General features: G+C 41.6%; 2 protein-coding genes across 8 annotated transcripts in view; one reads left to right on the top strand and one right to left on the bottom strand.

Annotated features, from left to right (window-relative positions):
* The window catches only part of CAMKMT (calmodulin-lysine N-methyltransferase), a 339,010-nt gene extending 324,710 nt beyond the window's left edge, over window positions 1-14,300 (bottom strand). For all 4 annotated transcript variants that reach the window (XM_074989632.1, XM_074989634.1, XM_074989633.1 and 1 more), the window contains exons 1-2: window positions 13,954-14,300; window positions 4,038-4,210 (exon numbers count right to left, since the gene is read on the bottom strand). In XM_074989632.1, coding sequence (XP_074845733.1) covers window positions 4,038-4,210; window positions 13,954-14,100 — 320 coding nt within the window. In that variant the 5' untranslated portion in view covers window positions 14,101-14,300. The remainder of the gene's footprint in view (window positions 1-4,037; window positions 4,211-13,953) is intronic.
* A 293-nt stretch (window positions 14,301-14,593) lies between these two features.
* The window catches only part of PREPL (prolyl endopeptidase like), a 36,518-nt gene continuing 30,467 nt past the window's right edge, over window positions 14,594-20,644 (top strand). For 2 of the 4 annotated variants that reach the window (XM_074989629.1, XM_074989626.1), the window contains exons 1-4: window positions 14,594-14,861; window positions 15,256-15,612; window positions 17,970-18,101; window positions 18,992-19,058. In XM_074989629.1, the coding sequence (XP_074845730.1) occupies window positions 15,403-15,612; window positions 17,970-18,101; window positions 18,992-19,058 (409 nt within the window). In that variant the 5' untranslated portion in view covers window positions 14,594-14,861; window positions 15,256-15,402. Of the gene's footprint in view, window positions 14,862-15,042; window positions 15,175-15,255; window positions 15,613-17,969; window positions 18,102-18,991; window positions 19,059-20,644 lie in introns of those variants that run through there. The other 2 variants (XM_074989627.1, XM_074989630.1) reach the window with 2 other exon arrangements.

Below are 20,644 nucleotides of genomic sequence, written 5' to 3'. Positions count from 1 at the left end.
AACTCCAGCCAAGTCACAGCATATCTGAATACACAGTTTGATAGCCCTTGAACTGATGCAGCTTGGCCTTCAGACTTTTTGTCAAAAGACACAGACAACCTTGTGAACCTTCTGAAGTATTTAGTCCTGTCACAATTAAGAGCTGACAACTTTTTTTTAAACAAACAAGATGAGCACAGGCTTTCCCAACAAGCTCCTAAGGCCTCAGGGAAAATATGTACATGAAAATCCAAGACCACTTTAGTAAAGGTTTTGGATGGAGTAAAAGTAGCATACTTATGAAACGTAGCACACAGGTTCCGCCATCAAAGCTTGCAGTCCTGCAACTCTCTTGACTGGTATTATTGCCAGGAGAAAGGAAAACCTTCAATAAAAACATCACAATCCAGCGCTAAGCGCATATTACAACATATGGGAGGGAACTGGCTGCTATAACCACTCAAACCAACAACAAACTAAGGGGAAGAGAGGGATAGCTCAGTGGCTCATGCACTGGCCTTCTAAGCCCATGGCTGTGAGCTCAAACCTTGCAACGTTATATTTTTCAGAAAAAAAAGTCTGGGATGGTGATGGGTCCTGCTGTGAGTACAAGAACTAGACTTGATGACCTCTAGAGGTCCCTTCTAGTTCCATGAAATATGTAAAGATAGAGAACTCAAGAAAGCATGCACATTAACAACAATACCACTACCTAGTTCTCATGTAGCACTTTTTAACCAGTTGATATCAAAGAATCTAAAAATTGTGGTTTTCCATTAGCTTTCTTCCACTTTATCACACATGTGGACACGAGGCTGATAGAGGGGAACTGACTTGCCCAAACTCTGCCAGCAAACTGGTGGCAGAGTCAGGCACTGAACTCAAGTTTTCTGAATCACAATCCAGTGACCTGTCCCTTGCCTGATTCAAATTCTGGAATGCCTGATTCCAAGAATGAGTGCACACACCCTATCCACAATGATCAGATGCTCTAAAATACTCCATGGCAACAGCGCTCACAAGTCTCACTTTCGAGCCTTATTAGTTTATTCTTTTAATACAAATGCTTTCTCAAAGGAAAGGGAGGTAGTACCACATACCAAAGAAACTTCTACTAAACTGCACTTTGCCAGAGGTATTTACATTTTGTTCCTAGAAAAATATTATGGGAGTTTAGAGATTCTCTCTCTCACACACACATACTTTTGTGAAATAACGAGCATAAACTATTCAGTGCAAACTGATTCAGTCCAAAGGCAAAACAATTGGATCACCAGGTTTTTTTAAATTTTTTTTTAGCTCCAGTGTAAGTTATTTCTGGTAGGCATCATTTCATATTACCCAAAGAAAAATTAAACCTGCCATGAGATCATCCCAACATTCCAAAATTGGGTTCTTATAAGCCACCTGAGAGCCCCTTGAAGCATAAAATAGTACTTCAGTGATTTACTTTGGCCAAGCTGAAGCATGCAAAAGATAAAAGAGAAGTAAACTAGTCTTTTACAATGTTTGACTTCTAATAAAATAAAGTGTAATTAATGTAAGCAAAGATGTTTATCTGTTTACACTACAAGAGTTTTAAGTTGTTTGTATCCCATTAGGATAATATAGTAACTAATAATTATATTAATGAAGACAATACCATTTACCAAATATAAAATATTATTTGAAGTGATGATACCAAAGACGGTACAAGCATAAGCACGTAAATATCAGATTTGACAATCAGGCCATCCTAATGCATCTCTCCTGACACTGTTCTGTGCTGGCATAATGATTTGGGATTGAAAACAACCTTAAAACTCAGACCTGATTCCTGAATTAGCAAAGTTCACAAGCGATGAAGTAGCCACAGTTTTGTAGAGCTGATAGTGGAGACCAAAAGGAAATTGAATGAAGAAGTGCTAAGAAATGAATCTCTAGCACTCCCTGATGGTTCCCTGGAACATATGGCCGGCAGGATAAATATTGTGTTTCTTTTCTGGGTATAAAAATTGAAAATTAACAAAAATTGGATTGTCTCTTTGGGTTCAAGTTTAACAGGCGGGATAGCGGGGTAAGGGGGTTAAACTGGGAAAATGTCAAAAGCTATGTCTACCCTATGAGATAAATTCAATTTTTTAGTCTCGTTCTTACGAATTCAAATTTAAGTGTCCACAAACCTTCCTGAAATTCAATGCATTGTTTTTAGCGTGTTGCGTTTCTGTGCACCCATTGCCCCACTGTCCCATGCAAGTTAGACAGCATCAGCAGTGCTTTGTGGGTCCCTGACCCACAGTGTCTTAGCCGCAGTTGCTTGTGGGTGTTTCATGTTAGTATCCCAGAATGCAAAGCACTGCCCCAGAATTCAGAGCACCCAGTAACAGAATTGAGACCTGCCCGAAACCCGCTCAGTTTCTCTGCCATACCTCCTCTGTAGACGTTGGTGTAGCAGCAGGCAGCTGTGCTATCAGCCATGTCCACCCCTGCCCAGTTCCATCAGCCACACCTCTGCTGCAGATGTTAGCATAGCAGTGGGCAGCTGTGCCTTCAGCCCTCCCCTAAACCCACCTGGATTCCCTGCGCCGCCCGTCCTCTGCAGACATTGCCACAGCAGCAGGCTATCAGCCCGGTCCACCCCCGCCCAGTTCCATAAGCCACGTGTCTGGACCTTTATATATGCAGGCCTGGGTGCTGCAGAATTCAAAAATCTAAGTCTAATTAAATCAAAAATTCGTGGGCTTCCTGTGACCTTTCTGCACACCTGCATGGAGAGCAGCAGAGAAAGGAGTAGCCATCCATGGAGGGTCACTGCATAGCTTTGTGGGATACATACGGGAAACTTCTGGAGGCTAATAAATTCAAATTAAAGACATGATGCTTCCACACTAGCCTTTATTCAAATTTTTAAATTTGAAATTGATGCTATACTTATCCGGTAATATTAACATTTTGTTATAGGTATTAGGGCTCACTAATTTGAGCTAGTGGTATGTACAGTGAAACAGTGATGTTGTAATATCAAGCTAACTCTTTTAATTCCTTAACTGCTTTTATCTCATCGCACAGACACAGCCATAGCTAAACAAAGGTTACTTGTCTGTGTGGATCTTAGTTCCCAAGAGCAACTTAAATTTAAACATACAAGTCAAAGAGACATGAGGTTGAATGAGTCAGGTTCTCCAAAACATTCTCCTCTACGCACCTGACAATAAAGTCCTAAACCCTCACCAGTTCTAATTAGGGATTTTAGAACAAGCATCATTTAGGGATGCGAAAGTTACTGTTTCACTGATGCCTACTGAGGCGAGTATAAGTTATAGGTATGTAGAAAATCAAACAAAAAGAAAGAGGGAGGATAAAGCAGGAAAGTGGGAGGGGAGAAAGAAAAAATGGAAAAGTTATGACTCATTAGAATATTGATGAGACTTCTAGAAACTAGCTAACAGCACCTGCAGGGTTTGCTGTTTACAGATTCCTCAAGTCACAGCCAGTCTGTTAGCAATTTGACAAAATGCACAAACCTTCCCTGCAGAAAATGGCAACTTGTATCTGTCTTTATATTTTGAAGTTTTTATTAAAAACAGTAGAGTTTCCTGAAAATCGCATTACGAGAAATACAACTGAATACAAATTTACTGTAACTGCAAAAAAAATCCAACTTTATCATTTGAAGTTATTTGTAAAAGATGCCATATCATTAAATGTTTTTACTGAGATTTTAAAAGTTAAATGATTTGCTCAGCTTTATTATACTCTTATCTCTGCTTTACATACGAGAGAACTTAACACAAGAAAAAGTTAATGAGAAAATTTAACACATTCTCAGATTTGCTTTCCACTGTGCTCAATCATCGCTGTTTTCTGCAGCTTTCTAGCTCTGGCAACTCAATGGGACCAAATGAACAATGAAGAGGTTGCTTAGCACAATGATCAACTAAAATTAAGTTCTGACATTATTTCCTTGTAAGCTACTCTCTAGATACACAAATATAGATAAACTAAACCATAAGTTTCAGATTTGATTCCTATGCAAGAGTTGAAAATTATCTGACTCTTAGCACTGGAATGACAGTTACCTTAAGGAGACACTATACTCAGGATAAAAGACACTTGTGTATTGAACCCAAGTCCCAGTTTCCTCTTGTGTAATCCTTTTGCAGTCTTCTGCTGCAAAGAGACTGAATGATGCAAACCTTCTTACGGACACTTGTTGAAGATGCACATCCTCCAAGTGTTTTTTCTTCAGAACCTTTGAAATTAAGAACAAACACTGTATTAAAAAGTATACAACTCACAAGAAAATGTCCAGCTGGGGCTCGTCTCTCTGGAGTGTAAGGCTTAGTCTACACCAGGCTGGTAAATCAATATCAAATACACAATTCTAGCTATTGCAATTACATAGCTAAAATCAACATATCTGAAATCAACTTACCTGACTGTTCTCACTGAGCGAGGTCAACAGGAGCATTGTTTCCCGTCGACCTCCCTTACTCCCTGCAATAGGTAAAGGGGTTAACTGCCAACCCCAGACAGATTATTTTGACACATCTCCACCAGACACACAAAACTGATCTCCGGCAGATCGACCCTGACTGGGTCTATCTTCCTAGAAATGTAGACATGGCCTTAGTCTAGAATCATTATAAATAGCAAAGCATCAAGGGCCGTTTCTACACATGCCGCTTTTGGGAAGAAGGGGCCTTCCAGAAGACCACCCAAGGGCTGTGCTTCTACATGCCATTTTGGAGTCCAGAGGAGCATCTTCCAGACTCCAAATCGTGTGACCTTATGCTAATGAGGTGCTGGGAATTTACATCCGCATCTCACTAGCATATTTCTGGCCGTTTATTAGCACACCACTTTCAGAGAAAGTGGCATGTGTAGAAACAGCCAAGCAGTATAATATGCCTTAAAATGTAAAGAAAAAGAAAGGAAGAACAAATTCTGCCCTCAGTGACTTCTGTGCAATACATGGCCTTCAAATCATTGTCCCTAAAAATGGAATGTAATAAGTCAATATGGAGAAAGAAAGGAGAGAAGAACATAGTATTTTAATTTACCCAAGTAAATGGCTATGAATACAGATACGGCTGTGAATACTCAACAGATCTATTACTTGGGTGTGAACAGATACCATTTTTATACATTGAATTTTCAGACTAGAACTAATCAAAGTGAAATGATTGCACAGATCTCAACTAAGACAATAAAGTTCTTCAGGCTGTTTAGTGAAATTCTTGCTCACTGGGCTTGTCTACAGTATGAAAAATAGGGACCAGCAAGTTTCTATTGTGTACCTTAACCTGTTTTGCAATGTTAGATGCTGCAACAGTGACAGGTTGCAGGCATTTTTACAAGACCATTGTCTAATGTTGCACTGTGGATACTACTTGGTAACTCTGTCTACACAACAGCTTCTAGCATTTTTACTGACAAAGGTTACAACAGGGGCCTGCAACCTGTGTTTCCAGAGCCAGATGCAGGTCTTTAAGGACTTCTTGGTGACTCTTGACACTACAGTTGCAAAGTTTAAAAAAAAAAAAAAAGCCTCCTGATTACTTGCAGTCAACAGTGAATGTCCTGCAGCAAATATGTATCATATTACAAATCATTATGTGTGGGCTGTTCTTCGAATACAAATTACCAAATGTATGGGTTGACATTCTTTATTAAGGACTGTCTCATATTCATATGCATTGTAGTTCTTGAATAATTCAGTTTTTAACCAAATTTTCAAAAATGGCTCTTCTTGCTATTTTGGTTGTCGATCCCTTGGTTAGAAGTTCATCAACAAATTACAAATCTCAGTTTTCTCCATGCAAAGGTTCCTCCTCTCATGAATAAAGGAAGTGTTAAAGACTGCAGAATTAAAAACACAAATTTTCCTTTGTAGGTGTTAGTATGTTCATATGAGGTAACAGTACCTAATGCCTAAAGACCTGTTTAACGGCCAAAAAAACCTGTCAAGACTGATTTTCAGAGAAGTCTAGATTTTATGGAAAATCAAAAGCATACCATTACTAATAAAACGAGAAAACAATATGAAAACACTGCCCTTTTTTCCATTCTTTGCTCTATATATCATTTCCTCTAATCATTTTATAAAATGCATGCTCTAAGCCAGCTGAACACTCACTACTTGAAGACATCTGTTAATTGTAATTTGTGCCTCCTCATCAAACTGGAACTAAAATCAAATACAGATCTCAAAATCAAAAACACAATGGAAGGACAGACGTTGTTAAGAATCTGAAAGTAATTAAAGAAAATGTAGACAATTTTAGACCATGTAGGGAGAACACGTGGCACTGTCATATTTCACCCATGTATTTTTCAAAAGACTCCAGATTTATTTACTGAATCCAGTTCCTGGAAGCATCAAAATCATGTTACTAATCACAAAGATATACAATTGCTATTATGTAAGTGTAGGGGAAAAAAACAAGATAACAAATCTATCTAGAAGTAATTACAATAACATTTTGAAAAGGCTGAAAGAGTCTTCTCTGTTTTCATGATGCCCTCCACATGAACATCAAGGATTACCTGCTTGCCATATAAAGTCAGTCTAAATTAATACCCCAAGGGTATAATATAACTTGTACACTATAATCACAGAGGTAGCTGTGTTAGTCTGTATCTTCGAGAACAACACGAAGTCCTGCGGCACCTTACAGACTAACAGATATTTTGGAGCATAAGCTTTCGTGGGCAAAGACCCACTTCATCAGATGCATGTTGCATCTGATGAAGTGGGTCTTTGACCATGAAAGTTTATGTTCCAAAATATCTGTTAGTCTATAAAGGTGCCACAAGACTTCTTGCAGTACACTATAAAGCAAAGCAAATGGGAAGTGGTCACAAAGGAAACTGACAAATACAAGAAAGAAAAAATTTGATCCAGAACTATAATCTACACTGATTACTCCACTGTAGAAAGAGGATAAATGCTTAAACTTTGTCTACAAACAGTTTAAATACAGTACAGCCTAGCCATTCATGAGTGCCACATTCACGAATTCAATTATTTGAGAGTGGCCTCACTTCCCCAGGGCTGCATGGCTGGAAATGCCAGCGGCTTCCAGGGCTTCCCCAAGTTGGGAGTGCTGGTGGCTTCCATAGCTTCCCCAGGGCTCTGGAGCCAGGAGCACCAGCACCTACCACAGCTTCCCCAGAGCAGGGAGCACCTGCACTGCCGCTCGTGAAAATCAACATTTGCAAGGGTTCTGAACCCAGAATGTTGAGACCCTCCTGTAATATGACTTTAAAAAAACCCACTCCCATTTACCCCTGGGGGAAAAGGCTATGTTAATATATCTCAAACTAAAAAGAAGTGTTTGTATGTTCATCTACAATATAAGATGAAATACTTCCAAAATAAATCATAAATTACCTTCAGCCAGTCATGTGAATGAACAAAAAGTTGTACTTGAGGAAATATTTTAAAAAATCAGACATCTGCGAATGGTGTGCCTATTATAGCTATAATTAATACAATAACTAATCTGAATTTGGGGAAAGTAATTTATTTATTTAGTATGTTTACTTTATGGATTTAACAACATTTTGTTTATAGTTTGTTTTCTGTTTCCCTGTATGTAATTTCTCCTTTGTATCTGTATGAATCTTTCAGTTAAAAACAGGAGAGATAACAACATTTTATAAAACAGGAAGTTATTGTAAAAGCCACAAAAATTGGCAGGAGGTTTAAAGATAGGTGTAGTTTTAACTAATGTTAAGCTTTTTTTAAACACTGAGGCTATGTCTACACTAGCCCCAAACTTCGAAATGGCCATGTAAATGGCCATTTCGAAGTTTACTAATGAAGCGCTGAAATACATATTCAGAGCCTCATTAGCATGCGGGTGGCCGCAGCACTTCAAAATTGACACGGCTCATCCCGACGGGGCTCCTTTTCGAAAGGACCCCGCCTACTTCGAAGTCCCCTTATTCCTGTGAGCAGATGGGAATAAGGGGACTTCGAAGTAGGCGGGGTCCTTTTGAAAAGGAGCCCCGCTGGGACAAGCCACGCGGCGGTGAGCCACATCAATTTCAAAGTGGCATGGCCACCCGCATGCTAATGAGGCGCTGAATATGTATTTCAGCGCTTCATTAGTCAACTTCGAAATGGCCATTTGTGTGGCCATTTTGAAGTTTGGGGCTAGTGTAGACACAGCCTGACTCATTTCAAAGTAGTACTGCTCCCTAACTCCTTAGAGCAACAAGGGTGGGTGAAGTAATGTCTTTTACCACCTAACTTCAAGCAGAAGTATGACCTCACCCACCTTGTTTCTCTAATGTCCTGAGTCCCACCTAGCTACACTATCACTGCCTTTAACTCATTGTATCTTTCATTAAAGTAATCTTGTCCCAAGGTAACAAAGCCATAGACAGCTTTATCTAAAGCTTTGTAGCTCACATAAATGGTGACAGACAGTGTGTAATCTTGGCACGTCTGCTATGCAGTCATCCAAAAACAGGTGAAACTGATTACAAATCACAGGCCTGCTCCACCAATTTTAGGTAATAAAAGTAACCTCTTCCTCATCCAAACTGAGTTTTCACCCAACTATACCTCATCCATGATCTAAACTCATTAAGTCAACAGGGCGCCAGCAGTCCAGGAGCATGCATAAGCGTGTGTATCTTTGTATACATCCATAGTTCCATTGAATTTTATAACACTTACAAACTATCATGGGTTGAGACCTAGAAAAATTGCTCAACCAAGACAACTGGACGAAATCAGAGAGAGTTGAGTTACAACTCCATATTAAAGAAAATGTAGTCTATAATGCCTCACTTGACCTTTTTAAATAATGATTAATTTTGTTGCATTTTTCTAATACAGTACCTAATTATTTTTCATCAGTCTCTACTGCTCACTAATTCTCAGAACATTACCATGCCATGAACTTAAGTGCTGACAGAGCTAAGCCCTAAGAATCCAACAAAACACAGTGCTCAGAGCAGGCAAACAATTTCCCACAAGTACTCCTCAGAATCTCTTAAAATGAGAGTCACAGAGTATTCAAGAGTAACTCCACCTACCCCTCTCAGGTAACTTCATCTGCATGATATCGATCTAAAAGAATCAGTAGAACATCCAATACCTTCTTCTGTCACCAAATGGAGTTTCATCAATATCCAAACCTAAATCTAATCCGCATAGCTAAAGAGATTCCTACTGCTTCCACACCCATCTTTTTACAATTACCCCATAAAAATATCTGAGACAGTACAATTGAATCATTTGAAGAGATCATTTCCTGGGCATGTAAGATATGGGCTAGTAAAGACCCTGTTGCATCGCCCAATCTTGCCTTGGGTATTTATACAGAAAATCAGGGCCACATTCACGAGACATTCAAGTTTCATACCATCCACAATATCCCATCTTCATATATTAAATAGCATGAACAGGACAGCTATACATCCTGTCCCCTGAGGAAAAAAGTCCAAACTGGGTAAATACGACTTAACTTCTGCTTTACAAATTATTCTTCCCTAAATAGTCATCTTCTGCCTTCATAACATGAAACGAAAGGTCTAGTACCACAAATCATCTTTTTGCTGTGCATTCTTAACCCCAGCTTCAAATTTCCCAGGCAGTCTAAATTGCCAACTGATCAGCAACAGCTCTGCAATAAAGAGCAGAACACATTAGTTCACTCAGCAAAAACCACCTACACAAAATAACTTCCTGGAACTATACCACATCCAGAAAAGATCCTCCTGCTCCCACACAATTCCCACAATAAAACAGAACAACATTCTAATGTGAGCCTTCAACCCCACTACCATACCCACCCACATGCCAATGTTTTCCTCAGCAACCTAATTCTCCTCCATCTCTCACACAGAAGAGATATCTTGTTCTGCCATTCATCCTAATCTTATTCAATGATACAGAATTCTCACTTGCCTGAAGTGAGAGACCAAGCTCTGCTCTGATTAAGATTATATTAGTGTGCCCCAAAACTCCTCTGAGTAGTAGTATCCTTCAATGTCCTTTAGCTAGTGCATGGATATGCAGAGGACGATCTTAACACCACACAGAATAAAGCTTGAACTGAAAATTAATGAGGAAAGTGAGGCAATATCTTTTATTGGACCAACTTACAACTTGAGCTTACAGGCTCTCACCAACAGAAACTGATCCAGTAAATAATTTTACCTTACACATTTTGGCCGTGTCTACAGTAGCCCAAAAATTCGAAATGACCATGCAAGTGGCCATTTCAAAGTTTACTAATGAAGCGCTGAAATACACATTCAGCTCCTCATTAGCATGCCAGCAGCCACGGCACTTCGAAATTGCCGCAGCTCGCTGCCACGCGGCTCATCCACGCGGGGCTCCTTTTTGAAAGGACCCCGGCAACTTCGAAATCCCCTTATTCCTATCTGCTGTTAGGAATAATGGGATTTTGAAGTTGCTGGGGTCCTTTCAAAAAGGATCCCCATCTGGACGAGCCGTGCGGCAGCGAGTTGCAACAAGTTCGAAGTGCCACGGCTGCCGGCATGCTAATGAGGCACTGAATGTGTATTTCAGCGCTTCATTAGTAAACTCTGAAGTGGCCACTTGCATGGCCATTTTGAAGTTTTGGGCTACTGTAGACGTTGCCCTTGTCTCTCTAACATCCTGGGATCCATAGAGCCACAACTATAGTGTGTACATCTGAGGAAATCCCCACAGACTGAAGAGAGACCATTAGACAGCTAGCTCACAGTTTGAATTTTGTGGGAAACCACAACTTATTCCCACCTGATTTGTGCTAAGACAATCCAGTTCTGAAGAATGGTGTTCTGTTTCACTATAAGCCACAGTTTTAGACCAACAACAAAAATGAAATGCCCTCCTTTACCCCTTATGTTAAATCAGACCGTTCTTTGCAAGATCTGGTAAAACTGCTCTGTCATTCAGACACTGTGATAATACTATTTCAGATCTATAAATATAAAGAGTGGGCTCGCAAAGGGGGAAAGGTAGTTATCAAAGCTCTAGTAAGCGAACACTAAGTCACACCTATGCTTATAGCAGCACATGAAGTACAGGCACTACACACACAGCTACACGCCACATTGAAAAGCTGGCAGTGTTCACATTTGCCCCTATCATGTGTGGTAGTGAAAGGCTGTGGCAGTGGGGGGGAAGATCATTTTTGGCAACCACGTGGACTATGTTTGAACAGCATCTGATACTTGTTTTAGTTATGTCTACACTTACAGCAGCACGCAGAGTTCAGATAATGCACTCCCAGCTAGAATGGGTGTAAACTGCAGTGTAGATGTAAGAGGCACTACTCGGACATTTAGAACATATGCACAATGCTCTAATCCAGTGTTTTCCCAAACTGTTACTTGTGATGTGAATAGGTGTTTGTGAAAAAATTTTGAAGCTAGTGATATTAAATATGAAGTTGTATGGATCAAAAATACTAAGGTATTTGGATAGTATTTAGAATGTAGGTACATTAATATTGGCAACACATTCATAATAATATAGTTATTATGCTACTAGTGCCAAAACAATCAGAGTCTATTCAGAATCTTGTTCAGAGAAATCACATGATGCTGCACCTGATATGAAGATCCAACTCTCCAGCATCACTCCTAACATTAAAGGGATTAGTGATAAAAAAATGCAAAAAACCTCTGCCCATTAAAACCTGTTAAATGTTACTTACTTTTATTTATAGGAAATAGGGGTGCTAACCATATCCCTTTGCAAAATAAAAGACATCTGAAAAACCTAATCTTTTAAATCAACTTTTGGGTGTTACATGCAGCACTTTTCCAGTATGAAACCCCCTTCCTCCCCATCCCCACCCCTCCAACCAGCACGTATGTGTCCGTCAATATATTCCAAGACCAAAAGTTTTCCGTGGTCAACCATTTGGGAAATGCTGCTCTAATCTACTCTCCTTGCCTAGGTCATGCTTCACTATCTACACTGTTATTTATACCCACACTAGCAGAGCATGCACTCTGTGTCCTGTACACTCCACTACATGTGCAGATGTTCCCAAAATGAGTGCCAGAAGCTGTTCAAACATAGTCCACATGATTGTTAAAAAGACTGTTGGCCAATCTAAACACTATCATCTCCTGAGTTTAGCTATACTGTAAAAGTACCAATGCTGGCTTCTGATAACTAGAACCATGAAAATCTGTTTAAGGAGAATATGAAGGAATCTCTCTCTCACATGCATGGATTCAGCTGAACATTACTGGTAAAGAGTGCAAAGTATATTTTTTCTTCAGATCGACCAGTCAGATCAAATTGATCTTTGTTCACTGTACCACATAAAACTTACAGAACTAGTGAAGAAATGAAAAAGCAAGGAATCTGCAGAGGGAAAAGTCACAGATACATGAGAGTCGGTGATGAAACATTAGCCTTCTCCCCACACACTCTCAAGTGGGTCACCACAGAGGCTACTGCTGTGTCCTCTGAACATTTTTGTGTTTTAAGAGGGCACATGATAGAGTTAAAGGGTAGTATAATCAGAAAAAAAATTGCAGGAAATTCTTCTACATGCAATATATCTTGACTTTAGCAACGTTTTTGATACAGCTTCCAACAGTATCATTGCCAGCATGTTCAAAGTTCCCTTACTCCCAAAATTTTAATTTTCATACTTAAGTATAGGGTTGCTAACCATCTTATCAGGACAATAGTTGTTCATTCAGATGATTTGGTCTTATTTTCTGTTCTTTGTAAAATAAGACACACCTAAAAACTCTTTTAAATCAACTTTTGAGCATTACGTGCAACAGTTGTTTGGTGTGAAACCTTCCACCCCCAACCCTATGTGTTCCATCAACATATTCCAAACCCAAAAATCTGTATCAGAGAGGTAGCCGTGTTAGTTTGTATATTCGAGAACTACAGCAACTCCTGGGGCACCCTATAGACTAACAGATGTTTTGAAGCATAAGTTTCATGCATCTGATGAAGCAGGTCTTTGCCCACAAAAGCTTATGCTCCAAACCCAAAAAGTATTCTGTGGCCAAATTAGTTCGGGAAATGCTGCCCTAATGTATAGTAAAGCACTCTATGCTCCATTCCTCCTAACAGCTCCTCTGTTTTCCTCCTCCCCTACCTTTATCACCTCTTTCCCACCTCTCCCTACTCTTGTATGTCTTCTCCTCTTTTACTACCTTTACACCCACTCTAACATGCTGTGTTTATGCATTATGGTGGGCTGCTGCCGCTTTGACAGGTTATAAAATTGCACAGCTCCATAATTCAATTGGTGAGCCCATGAAAAATGCTGTATTTGGAAACATACAAGCTGTAGGTCATTTACCACTTTTGTCTCTTTATGCAAAAAAAAGATAAGAATTAATAGAAGAATTTGGGGTTGCCTGCAGAAATGGACACTGCTTGATCACCATTATGGATAAACCGTAAATTCATATTCAAGGCTTTCTCAGTTCATGGTGAAGGGTTTCATTGTTGGTATTGCAATGCAGTTATTAACACTTCACCATTCATTTGCAAAGTCATAGCTTTCTGTTCCTCAGCCCTTGTAAAGGAGCACTTACAAAGTTTTGCAAAAACATACAAAGTAATTGCACAGCATTTTGTGGCTCTCAGGTGAAGCACAGCACAACAGAAGTGCAGCGTTTGTTCTAGGAGGAGATTTAATGATCTGAGCACTAAGTCTGACACTCCCCGTGTCCATAAGCCTAGATCCCAGCCAGTGGTACCATGCTGGTGAGTTTGGAGCATCTTTCAGGACAGCCCTTAAAATTGCAGCCTGGGTTGCAGTACACGGACATCTAAGCTCCCAAGAGCACACACGTAACTACACCCGTGTGTGACCACGTTGCCCCTCTGCTCAGGATTGTGGGATGGGATGGGATGATCTCCCTCCGCCCCAGACGTGGCTGCGTGTCACTTGCTCTTGTGCATCGGTAGTTTATGGGGCTCTGCGGGACCCTTGGGCGGGAAAGGCCTGGAGGAAATGCAAAGTAGCGTTATACCTCTCTGAGTAGTTGCCACCGGGCTCTAGCGGTTCCCTCCTTCCTTCCCTTCGGACCCTCCTCAGCGGCTCCCTCTGCTTTTGCTGCTGACTGACCCCCGGCAGCAGGAACCGGGACGCCCGGAGGCCAGGCTGTGGCCTCACTCATGCTGAGGCTGCTGGGAGCAGACTAGAGAAGAGCTAAGGGAGCCCCGGCGGCGCAAGGGGAAACAAACCCCGCGCCACTCACTGGCCCGTCCCTGGGGAGCAGCAGCGGCCAGGGAGGGAGAGCTAACCGCTTGCCGGACCAGAGAGAAGACTCGCCCTTACAGCTGCTGCGCCTAGGCTCACCTAACCCAGGCTCGAGAGCAGAACCGCAGCAGCCATCTTTGATAAGGGCAAGAAAATTCGTGCCTTTTATGTCCCTGCCCTTGCCCGGGTTCCTGTGGGCTTGCGGAACTCGGGGCAGGTTTCACTACAAGAGCGCATTAAAACCGTGTGTTTCATGTCCACTTTTTAAATTACGTTACGGTTCTCGAGAGGAGAAGGTGCCTGAAACCAAACATCTTCAGACATGATATTGGGGTAAAACAGCAAAGACAGGAGAAGTTAATATACCTTCAAACCAACCACCTGGTGGATTATTGGACGTCACCCTTCGGCCAGCTGCCCAAAACCAAGATGGCGACCTAGCGCTCAAGTTTCGAAGACGTCTTGAGTGCCAGCAGCCGAACGGAGAATAGTATTGGTTCGGACGCCATCTTGGCTAAGGGCATGCCCGCAAACGACTGCTGTGTGCTGGGAAGTCAGGTGTGGTTCTGGCTTCGACGAGAAACAGAGTCGCTCTTTCGTGATGTCATCGATGCTGCGTCGCAGTAGGGGCTTCAGCACCCGCTGGAGCCGGGAGCCCAGTCTCCGGCCCGTGCGCAGGTGAGAGCGCTTTCGCCTCGAGCTGGGACTGCAGGGCTGTAGCCACCTGCAAGTGCGGCGAGGCTTGGAAATCCCCCTGTGCTATCAGTGCCTTGAACTACTCCCATCAGAACCGGAAACTGCACGGCAAGCGGCGGCGGCTGTGCCCCTGCCCGGCCTGGCCGTTCCCCTCCCCTAGCTCTGCCCTGCCGCGGCTGTTCCCCTCCCTGGCCCAGCTGTGCCCTGCAGCAGCTGCCCGTCCCCCCACCCCCAGCTGTGCCCTGCAGCAGCAGCAGCCCGTGGCAGAAATGTACAAAGGAATTCTTGTAAAAAGGTGATTTTGGCGTTACTTTCCGTGTCATTCACAGAGTAACTAAGGTGGACAACGTTTAGTCTTAATGTTTTGTCCCTTTAGGTTTCAAGGCTATTCACAGTTGAAGAAGCCCCTGCTTCAGTTTCATCCTGAATATTTCAGATACCTGATGTAAATGTATCCAATATAAGTTTGGATTCTTGGAAAGTTCAGAGTGAATACAAGCAGACCAGTGAAGATTTGGGCATCATGCATCACACTGTGAAATTTTTTCTACCTCCTCTGAAGTTCAGCGTTGGTTGCTACAGATCCTACTTTAAGCATAACTACAATCAGATAATGGCTTTTTGCAATCGAATAAAATCACAAAAATTGCAGTTTACAAAGTGTTTGGGAAATTCATGGAACAGCACGGATTCACCAGGGCACAGTGTGCCACAGAGATTCTTGTCCTGCGAGGTATGCAGTTTATATTTAAACTTAATGCCAACAACCATCATAAGGTTGCCAGTTTTGACTGGCTGTATTCCTGGAGGCTCCAGGCCAGTCCTGGTGGGTTGGCATCTCACTCTTAAAACATGTAAAGAAATGTATTCCCCGTTTTTTTTCCTCCAAAAGAGTTTGAGATAGGGAAGTTATTGTCAGAGACAAAGGATGTTGTTCAACCATTTCAATTCTGTGCTGCTTCAAGAAAACACAGTTGTCAGCTTTATTGCTGTGTAGCCCTGGCTTGACATAAATAATTGAACAGGTATGAGGCCTCTTTTCTTGGAAGACAGGACTGGGGGAGGTAAATGGATCAGCAAACTGGAAACAAAAGGAGGAATACAAGGAACTGTTAATAGATAAGATAACAATAGACAAGATAAGCCTGGGGTACAAGATGATGTAAAGAGTAAATTGGGATTGCTTCCCACAAAATGACCAAGCCAATCCCAAAATATGTGCTAAAATGTGTTGTGAATGCAACATAACATATATAATGGAAGGGAGTTTCTGTGTAACTTTGGGTGTATGGTATTCCATTTATACAATTCCTATGCTTGAGCCTGACCAGTGAAAGTATAGTTTGATTGTATGAAAAAACCCAGAACCCTCAGTGATCAGTGCAGAGTTGGACTGAGTTCTTGGGAAGCAAATGGATAAAGCCTCAGAGACTATTGGATGGATAGATCTCAAAAGCTCCCAACACTCTCCTGAGTGGATAAAATCTCAGATGATACCCCCAACAAACTGTAGCTTTTTTCCCCTAAAATCTAATATCTGCCTGAAAGATACTATGAGAGTGTCAGAACAGAACTGCATATACCCATGAGAATCTATTGTGACCAGGATTTAACCATTAATAGCTGACACAGTCCTTAACAAAACTTGTCCTTATTGATACAGTCCAGCCAGTCACAGTAAGCATCCTATTAGATAATTTAACTCCTCAAAATGGTGTTTAAGCACCGTAAGATTTTATTGCAAACAAGTGCTATGCAAGCATGTGTGTGTGTGCGTGCATGTGCACATTGATTGAATTGTCTCATATCTTTGTTGCTGTTTGCAGTAATATATCATGCACTTTAAAAAAAATTTAATATATTTTCATCTGTCCCTACCCCTGCCAAGTTTTTAGTGGTACATGTATACTTTCTTATTTATTAAAACTGTTTATCTTCTTCTGTTGTTCAGTTCTCATCAGGGAAAACTGACAAAGGCCTCAGTTCCTTAACTAGATCCACTGGCACCCCATTGAATTTGCACAGATTGAACTGGAGGATCAAGCCATATCTGACTGATTGTAGAGGGGAAGCAATAAAAATGAATTATACAGTGGTGCAGGTTGAATGTGTGCAATAAACCAAAAGCAGAAAAAGGATCTGATATTTTTCAATAATGTTAAAAGTGGGTATTACTTGGAGTACACAGTAGATCACATCCAGCCCACCATGTTTTTTAAACTGGCCCACAGCTCACCCCTACCACTGCCTAGGAGGAGAGAACTTCACATACTTCTCCTCCTGTAGCAAAATCTCTCTGCTCCCATTGACCCTCTCTACCACAGCACAGACAGACACACACAATAGCCTGGAGCTGCTGGCAGGCCTGGAAACCCACCTGAGTGCTGCTGGCTATGGTACAACCATTCCCACCTGCACACCCCAACTCCCTCCCAGGTTCTGCACTCACTCCTACCCCAGGCCACAATACTCTCCTGCAGCCAGGCCCCCTCTCAGACCCTGAACCCAATCACTTGCCCCAGGTCATCACCTAAACCCACCGAACCCTCCTTTCACCCACACCTGTCCCTGGTCACAACTCCCTCTTAGACCCTGAACCTGCTCCCGTATCTTCCCCCAGGCCAGAATCCCCTCCTGCACTATAATCTCCCAGCTGAGGTCACACCCACCCTCATTTGCCCTAACTTCCTCTGAGACCTCACACCCTCTCCTGAACCCCAGACTCCTATCCCAAACGCCTTTCTTCATCAAACCTCCATCCCAGACTCCCCACCCCACCCCCACCTCTTACATAGAAAAGTGGGGCCCTTGACCACTTGCCAAAATCTTAGAGCGCCTCCTCCCCCATCAAAAATTGTTGCCCACCCCTTCAGTAGGTGAAATATTTCTAGACAGAAACATGAGTTGTTTTACGTTGGCACTTTTTAAAGAATGACTTGCAAATGATTTTCAAAAGTTTGGATTTCAGCCCCAGCCAATTTCAGTTAATTTTTATTTCATAAGTGATGTAAAGTGACCTTGGTAGACAAGAACATCTAGCTGTAATTTTGGCCATTTAAAATCAGAAGCTAATTGCATTGACATTTGTAGCAGGATATTTTGAAATCAGAGCAGAAGAACTGGGAAATAATGTCAGCAAGATACATGGACATGGCAGAAAGAATCAAAAAGAAATTAGAAGTAATGTATAACAAGTATGCATTCAGCATGGGCAGCCCATTGGTAAGTGGAAAAAGAAAATTAAAAATGCATCATAGCTTAGTACAAGGAAAGGGCAGTGAAGCTCTTTGTATTATGAAATGCCTTTATGCTACCTGTTTTCAGTAAAATGGTATATGTTCACAGTTCTGCCACAGTCAGTAGCAAGTAATAATAATTAACAAATAGAATAAAGGTAAACTGGACTTTCACCCCAGCCCCCAAACAGTGTGGATTATATGAGGCAAGATTTAAATGAGGTGGGGAATTTTGTAAGGGGGACTCAGCCTAATTGGCTGCTGGGTTTCATGCTCATCCATCTCATTAAAAATATTGAAATGTTACTGTTTTTATGTATGTGTGTTCTCATTTATATATTGGTTAATAATTTTTTCCCATTCTATGTACTTAATTTCTTGCACATGCCAAAAGGTTGTGGTTTTTTTTCCCCATATGAATATAACCAAAATTTCTGTTGGTTTGGATTACATTAGACAGGTGGGGGAGTGGGGCCTGCTAATTGGAGGGAGAAGAAGTGGGGCCTGACATAAGTTTGCTCACCCCTGAACTATAGTATAGCACCTTTGCTCTCTTTGATTCCAATTCTAGAGACTCTTAATTTCAGTACCGTGTATAGTCTCACTGATGTCAATTGGTCTATGGATGATAGTTAAAATTAAGCACATGCATCTGTGTTTGCAGGATTGGGCTCTCACACCTCAAATCTTAAGCTGCGTCTATGCTAGCAAGTTCTTTCAAAAGACACAAGGGTTGTGTCCACACTACAAAAATAACTTCAAAGTTGCTTAATTCGAAGTACAACTTTGAAGTAAGAAATTCGAAGTTGAATGTCAACACACACCCTACTTTGAAGTTAAACTCAATTTAAATTCTGCCTGTTTTGTGCTTAACAGATTCGGTTTGGGGATTGTATTTACTTTGAAGAAAATGGCTGCATATTTCGCTCAAAAGCAGATAATGGTAAGATCTTTCTTGGTACTTATAATTGCTCAGACCTTTCCTTGTGCATTAACTTTTGAGGATAATTTACTTAGCTTCAATCTTAGCCATGTCTATTACTTAAAACATTTTGTAAAATGAAAATAGGGTAAAATGGTATTTTGTGATAAAATGTTTGAACAAATGTTATGAAAGCCCAAAAGCTTTTCCAGTTTGAGAATCTGGGAAGGAGAGTGGGACAGGAACTGGGAAATAATAGCGTGTGAGTTAATACATTCAACAACAACAAAAAATCGATAACTTTTTAAGGCAGAAGGGACCACCACAATCTAGTCCAGGGGCCAGCAACCTTTTGGAGGTGGAGTGCTGAAATTTGACCTACACATGGTCCAAGTGTCGATTATACATTTTAAAGTCATTAATCATCCTACTTATGACAGCTTCTTTAATAAATAAAGATGCAGAGCTTACTGTTTAGGTGGTGATTGGTAACATTAGCTGGTCTTTGGTTAATCCACAGGCAAGTTCCTAACTGCATGGGGGAGGAGGAGCAGGGCTGAGCTGACCTCTCACCTTGCGTGCTGATGAAAATCAGCTCTCATGCTACACTTGGCACATGTGCTGGGGGGTTGCTGACTCCTGATTTAGTCTAACATCATATATATTGCATGCCACAGAACCTCAGCCACACGCTCCCACCCATGTAATAGACTGCTTACCTCTGCCTGAGGTATCAAAGTCCTTCAAGCATGATTTGAAACAGCAGTGGGCAACCTAGGTTAGTGAATGGATCACATGAGTGGCCCTCCTTCATCTCAGTGGGCTGGACAATTATCATAACCAAGACAGTCTCCCAGGATAGAATATCTTCACTAAGTGTGCTTGCATGTCTAGAATTTATGGGGAGGGTGCCAAGTGAGCCATAGCAGCACTTTGATTGGATGCAGAGGGAGCGTAGAGCTCTCACAGTCAATGTTGTGTGCAATCAGCGTGCACCTCACTTCACAGGCCCTTCTTTTATGTGGTATTTTAGTAATACCAGTAGAGAGAGAAACTGCTGACAGACACCAGCAGAATCTGACAACATGGCATGTGGCCAACAGTCAAAAAAAAAAAATGTCTTGCAGGCCATGTGCAGGGCTGGGATGGGCTGCACATGTACTGCAGGTTGCCTACCACTGGTTTAAAGACGGCAGGTTCCAGGGAATCCACCATTTATTATATTGTAAACCAGCAAAGTGACCTATGCTGCAGAGGGTGGCAAAAAAGGTGACTACCAGTCTAACCAGTGGGGAGATTCCTCCCCAGCCTCAAATGTGGCCGTCAGTTGAACCCTGACCACATCAGCAAGATCCTCCAGATGGGCATATAGGAAAGAATTTTCTATGGTAACTCATAGCCCTCTTCATCTAGTTCCCAAGCTGTAACATTGAGGATTTTTGCTAGTGACACTCTGTTAGGTACCTGCCATTCTAGGCAGTCCCATAATTTTATCCCCTCTGTAAACTTGTCGAGTTCAATCTTGAAACCACTGTTTTACCTCCACGTTCCCCTTGGAAAGCTGTTCCAGAACTTCACTCCATGCTCTGTTGGAAGCCATTATCTAA

Source organism: Carettochelys insculpta, chromosome 3, assembly GCF_033958435.1.
Source record: "Carettochelys insculpta isolate YL-2023 chromosome 3, ASM3395843v1, whole genome shotgun sequence".
Taxonomy (NCBI): Eukaryota; Metazoa; Chordata; order Testudines; family Carettochelyidae; genus Carettochelys; species Carettochelys insculpta.
Note: the sequence above shows the minus strand (reverse complement) of the source record. Positions and strands in the feature narration are given on the sequence as shown.